Below are 6,983 nucleotides of genomic sequence, written 5' to 3' on the forward strand. Positions count from 1 at the left end.
GTAGACTGTAGCAAGAGTAGGCGTAGCTGCTCTGTAGCACCACCGTTCCTTCCTTTTCCAAATACTCGCCAAGAGTAGTGTGGCTCTTTATCCTCTAGGGGCAGTGTCTTGCGGAGTTCAAGGTTCTGTTTTGTCCCTGTCTCTTTCATCATGTCCACTGGGCTACCGAGAGGGCTAATGGGGAGGTGCTTTCTGTATGCTGATGACATCGAGCTCTGCATCTTTCCCATATAAGCCATGCAATGCTGTTGAAAACCAGTTCAGTGTCTGGATGAGATTGGCACATGCATGAGAGCTAGCTAGCTAGCTAACTGAAGTGCAATCCAGATAAGACTGAGGTGATGATAATAGGTCTGGGGAAGCAACTGGCACATATAGTGACAATTCTATCAACCTCTTTTTGAGGGTATTCATGCAGCTTGTTACTCCTGCCCTGTTTTTTCCTTCCACTAATTTTCTTTCTGAAAGTCTGGATCAGATGTCAAATGCTTTTTTAGCAGTGATTATTCTCCTTTTAATGCCATATTAGGATATATGGTTACCATGATCTCACTGTTATGATTACGAGTTCTTTGTTGCTGCCACTGCTGTACTGAGAAGCTCCATTTTTTCTTCCCACTGGAGCTTCTCTCTATTTTGATAAATCTGCATAATATAGGCCCTTCATTCCAGACTTCTCTGGCAACAGCATTCTCTGCAAGCATATTTATTGGATAGCTTGAAAGCACTGACTCTAAGGATTTTAGTCAATAGAACAAATTATTTGTACTTGAAATTTTTGCATAAAACTGATATTTTAAAGAGCTGTCTCCTACGTTATTCATCATATACTGAAGCTGTTGGAGTTCTTGTGATATTTTAGCTGCTAATCACTTTAAAGGTTTCCTTAAACTTATTTTCTGATTCTAGAGAGAAGATAGCTTACTTCACAAGAGCAAAGATCAACATACCATCCCTACCAGCAGATGATGTATAATTACATTTTTCATTGGAGTGTTTTTCCACTTGCTCATTTTTTTTAGATGAACGTTTTGTAGTTATAGCCTCCTGCTTTTAAAGTTCTTCTATTTTACATCCAACTATAAAGATGTTCATTTGTAAAATACAGCGAACTGAGTTCTTGTATGTTAAAAGGCTCAAAAAAACAAACCAACCACAACTACCAGAAAACCAAAGTAGAACAATTCTGGTACACCGATGCTAATTTTGTAAAGTTTGTATGTATCGCATGTGTGCTCGTATTTTGTAAAGATGGAACAAAGGAAAGCGTGCATCCTGTTGAACCGCACTGTGTTGAGAAATATTACGTTCGACAGAAGATTGTTTATCTTTTCACTATTTTCATGTGAGCAGACTGTGAAGATGGCAGTTATGCCATGCAATATTTTTGTACAAGTGTGACTTTTTTATAGTTTGAAATTAACCATGAATGCAAGCTCCTTTCCAAAACAGCAAGGCTGCCTCATAACAGGTGCTGTTTAGATTTCCGTCACCTACATGGAGATTTTGTTTCTGAAAATGATTTCTTGACTGTCCTTTTTATTTCTATGAAGGAAGAACATGGAGTACGGAGTGCAGGAATATCATTTTGTGAATGTACAGTACTTTGGGTTGCACTGTACAGTACTTTGCATCTGCAAGGTGGGGAGGGGGAAGGGAAGGGTCGACCAGTAACCCTAAAACCTCTTATAGTGAAACTACCAAAAGGGCAGCTGCTTTCTGAAACTGAAGCTGAATCAAATTCACACCAAGGTGTTTATATATGAGTAGTCATACCACTGTGCTGCAAAATCTTACCTTGAAATGTAACCTTTTGACCTAAATGTTGTCTACTTTTGTCAACAAGCAGTATGTAAAAAAGATCAGGTTCAGGAAAAATTAAATCTGTGCTGTTGTCAGAAGAGGAAAAACTACCGATCAAATTCATAATGAATCCACTGACTCAAGTACCAGAAGTATTGTTGGTATAGAAATCCATCCTGGAAAAGTCTGTGACCTAGAAAACCAAATATTTCAGTAGGATATGTACTACAGTTCTCATTATTTTTTTAAGTAAATAAAATACAAGCTGTTTTTCAGAATAATGATTGAAGTTGAACAAGCTTAAGGAGTAAATGTGAACAAGATGTCTATCAAAATAGAATTTTATCTTATCTGATCAGACCTTTTTGTTACAAAATGTGGGTGTTCTTGTCATAGTCCCTGGGAAAGCATGCTACTGCATCAGATCTGGAATAAAGCATCTACAACACACTGTTCGGTTGATCTTACCACCAAAATGATGTAGCTAAACTTGTATTTACAGTACATAATCTCTGAAGTTTTTTGAAAAAAATGTTAAATTCAAAGTTGTGCTGTTGTTGTTTTTTAATTCTGTGGATAGAATCTTTGTCCTTAACCTAAAGATTATATTGACAAGCCACCTATACATAGTACTTCACTTTTCCAGAAAGTAATTAGTCTTGTTGAAAGATGAAGAGAACATAGCTACAATATGTTTGCAAATGTCTTCTGAGTTCAAGGTAAGAAAATTCTGTGCCTAGAATCTTGTTAAACACACCAAGGATTTTCTTGTGATACACAAATACATTTATTATTTCAAACCTCTTAAATGTATAACTGGATGCCACACAGTTTTGAACAGGTGCCAGCCAGCCCAACTGACTGAGCATAATTCTTCATGGATATCCATTTATTGCTGGATTGTTTTTAAAAAAAAAAAAAAAAAAAAAAAAAAAAAGAAGACGACTACTAGAAACAAGAAGATATGATTCATGCTTGTGAGGTCAAATTTTAAAAACAAAAGTTTGACATTTAATGTAGAGGTGAAATGAAGGTTGACTGTTTCAGCTTCTCAGTTTGATTATATAAAATGTTTGTAGGATGTGTAGAATTGTACCGTATGATTTATTTTTTTATTTATTTACAGTCTTATTTATGTTCTGTTAAATATAGTTCAGTTCTGGCCATTTAAAATGTTTGATGTTAAACTATTGTGGGAAATATTTACAGCTTTCTAAATTCTTGCCAGACTAGCTGCTGTTTCTTTATATGTTGAATAACGTTCAGAGGAGTATAAAAAAAATAAATTCTGATTGGGTGTGGTCACAACTATAATGTTCTGATGGCTTTAGTTTGCAAAATTTGCTCATTTTTAAAATGAGACAGACTTAAATGTATAAGCTCTTTCTCCTCACTTTCCAAATCATTCATAGTGTTACAAACTTATTTATAGGCAGGTTTTAACAATTTGGCGGGGAGGAGGAGTGTTTTTATTAATTCAAATTATTCAAACTGCTGAAACATTCAATAGACTGAACTAAAAGTGGATATGAACAAACCATAAAGTTCAAATTTATAAATATTACTCTTAAAGAAGTAGAGTTTACGCTGCACAGGGGCTAACAAATGTAGTAATTAGTTCTCGTGTTTCAGTTACCAGTATGTAATTGCAATTGTGTATATCAAAATTAAGTATTACAGGTACAAAACAATATTATTGTTTTAGCCAAATGAACAAAGTTCACAGAAATTATTATAGGATACAAATCAAACAATTTTAAAATCTTTTTTTTTACTATTGCTATGTTTATACTGTATTAAGTATCGAATGCTCAGGACTGAACTAAATATTTAATCAGGTTATATTCCGAATGTGTTTCTGTTCTAATTTTGTCTGTAAAATTATGCAAATACATCACATAGATTAACTTTCGTCTCTGCACTTTCAATGTGTTTCAGTGATTTGAAAAAAATAAAAAATGTTAACAAAGCTGTTTTGTAGACTAGTGTTTAATTTTAGTGAATTCTTTGCTTTCTGGGCTGTCTCTGAGCTCTCTTCGAAAGCAGATGTTCCCTTACCATTTTTGTTAACTTCAGAAAGTCACTGTAGTGTTACTGTCAATCACTGCTAATCCATAGAATTGTGGCATATCATGCTGATGAAAGTGCTCTCATCATTTTTCACTTAAACTACATTGTTAATGTCCAAGTAGATTCACTGCTCATCAAAGTGGTGTATAATAGCTATGACCACAACCATCCAAAGTGCAAACTTCCACATGCAGACGACACAGCTCAGTATTGTCCTGGAATATATTCTAGGCCTGAGGCTCTTATGAGCTACCGTTTGTGCCAATGCATGTGGTGCTTTTGTGATAGAGAAAATTGAGGTCTTTATTAATTGATAGTACCAAAAATATATTTACATGTGACATAAGATAGGCTTGGAACTCTGGACTCCACTTTACCACATTAACCTCCCTCCTCTGCTGTCTGTCACCCCAGCACATAAGAGAACAGAGAGACTGAGATAGAGCCTCAGATGGTGTAAATGGCCATACTTCTGCTGAAGTCAGTGGAGCTGTGACTACTTGCACCACCCGAGGATCTACCCCACTAGGTCTTGCATAAACATTTTTAATGGACACCTAGAACTTTCTTGCCCATTACCTTCTTGTCACAGCAAATCCACCAATGCAAAATATTTAGGCTGCTTAAGTGTTGGAAATACATAAGTCAAAGAAAAATGCTTGCTCAGGTAAATTAAGTGACTGGGAGATTTTTCCATTTAATATAATAGAATCAGGTCTATATTCCATAACAGGAAATCCAAAACTCATACTTTAGATCCATAGTAAGTTCTTTTTATATGACAGATACATTGATCAACGCATGAAAATCTGGGGTAACTTTTTTAACTAAACATCCATATATTATGATTTTGTTTCTTATTTACCAGATCTGCACAGTCATAAACTATTATCATATAGGCAGATACAATCAGAGTAATTAGTCTAATCACTGTTAAGTTTCAATTGTTTTTTCTCTCTACGATGAACATGAAAATGGTTTACCAGACTTGCAGGAAGGATGCAGCTTTCAAACTTGGTGATTAAAGTGAATAAGAAAGTTAAAAAAAAATCTAACACCTTGTAGATGAGGTGGTTCATCTGTGTCAGATAAACCTACAAATCCTGAACTGAAAAGTTTGATTCTTCTAGTAGAGTTTTAAAGAAATCACAAAGAATCTACCAAACCAGCCAAATTGCCATCTGGGACAATCTCCAGGATAGCCTCATTCCAAAATGTATGTGTTATAACATGGGTAACGCAAGAAACTGGGGGCAAGGTTCAAAGTCCAGATATCCATGAAAGTATTCCTTTATGCAATAAACAGTCATTTCTTTAGTTCATGTTGTGAAGCTCCCATTTTCAGGCAATCCAAAAACTAGAGATCAGAAGACTCAGTCCAAGCCCATTAGATGTAGACACTAAAATCATGAACTCTGTAGGCAAAGCTAATAAAAAATCAAAATCCTTACACTGTGTTCCTCTTGATTCATCTTGAACAGTACAGGTTTGCCAGAGTCCCATGATCAGTTAAATCCAAATTGAGATTTTTTTCCAGTCTGACAAATTATTATTAGCACCAGTTAAAACTTATTCTAACAAAAACAATAAAATTCCAGCTAATTACATCCTACTTATGTGGGCTAAATCCATTTTAATAATAGAGTCCAAATGCTTTAGGAACATCTCTGCCAACTAATACAGATAAATTTTCTGTTTAGTGCTTGTTGCACTAAACATAAACTTTTGTAAGCTGTGAAATACTTCCCCCTCTTGTATATGCTATTTCATAGAAGGACTTGGACTGATCTAGTTTTATCTGGTTCCGTGTGGATTTGTTTTGAGTATAGAGAAATAACGTGATAAATCAGTAATTCAAAGATGTGGCTGCAACTGGGCTCATATTCCATTGGTTTTGCTTTGCAGAAAATAGCTTGTCTTTGAACAGAAAAGCGTACGCTAAATAATAGTGCCCTTTCTATCACTGTTTGGGTAACAATACTCCAACCCTTTTCCTTAAGTAGTTTTTAATAGGTCTGGATGTTTTTAATTAATTATTTAGGATGATAATTCATAAACTGAATAATTCACATTCCATGTATTTGGATAAGCCCATGCAAACTTTATATATTTTAACAAATAAGGTTGTCTGCATATAGTAAAAGAAATGCAGTATTTCTCAAGTTTTAAGAAGTATATTTGTTTAACATCAAACGATTTACATGCACAAGAACTGTTACATATGAGAAAAGTCTAACAGAAATCTTTCATTGAATGCAGATCAAGTATTCATTATTAAAAACTCAATTCCTATACTCTATAAAATAGAAAATGCTTATGAGCAGATTAACTCTTTAAACTAGGTATTTTTCAACTACCCCTGGCTCTAATTTTTTTCTTTGTATATGAAATATGCAGGTGCCAGAACATCCACGTTAACTTTTGTGTCTTTTTTTTCCAGTATTAGGTTGGGAAAACAAATGACTCGCTATTTTGGGACAGTGGCCTGTGATGCTGATGAAGTACATATAGCGTTTTTAAGAAACTAGACATGCTTTAAAAAAAATCTAGTTCTCTGGAAGTCTTTTTAGGGTTTTGGGAATTCTCAATTTTTCTGGATAAAGAAACACAGTTCCTACACAGAGATCTCCTCTCTGTAGCAAAAGTCTATACCCAGAATACAAGTATTTTTAGGCTATTTTTAGAGATGAAAATACTCTAGATCATGAAAATGTTACTGGATCAGATAGGTGCCATAAGGAGTCAAAGCCTTTGAATTCCACTTAACTGGTTTCATATGAAAAGGAAACTTACATTTTTGGCTCTTAACCAACATATAAGAAAGCAACCGTATATATTTTGGGGGTCTACAGTTCAGCTTTAATAGCAAAACAAAGTAGTGTTTCTTCTCTGCAGTCATGATTGCTTTAATGTTCTGTGAAACAAAAGTTTTAACAGTTTTGCCCCTCTGGGGCGATGACACTACTTTGAAATAACAATTACAGGAAGAAAGAATTAGACACACAACTTTAGTGAGTCAGCTAAGTAACAAAGAGTCCTTTGAATTATTATTGGAACAAGCTTCTGCCTTGCGCTCAAGTTTGAAAGAAAGAGATGACTTTCTGTACTAC

At 34.8% G+C, this 6,983-nt stretch overlaps 1 protein-coding gene across 1 annotated transcript in view; it reads left to right on the forward strand.

Moving 5' to 3' along the window:
- WWC2 (WW and C2 domain containing 2) overlaps positions 1 to 2,743 on the forward strand; it is a 157,989-nt gene extending 155,246 nt beyond the window's left edge. Inside the window, exon 23 of the mRNA XM_050945314.1 lies at positions 910 to 2,743. Within this exon, the coding sequence (XP_050801271.1) occupies positions 910 to 976 (67 nt within the window). The 3' untranslated portion in view covers positions 977 to 2,743. The remainder of the gene's footprint in view (positions 1 to 909) is intronic.
- The last annotated feature ends 4,240 nt before the right edge of the window (positions 2,744 to 6,983 follow it).

This window comes from Gopherus flavomarginatus, chromosome 3 (assembly GCF_025201925.1).
Source record: "Gopherus flavomarginatus isolate rGopFla2 chromosome 3, rGopFla2.mat.asm, whole genome shotgun sequence".
NCBI lineage: Eukaryota > Metazoa > Chordata > Testudines > Testudinidae > Gopherus > Gopherus flavomarginatus.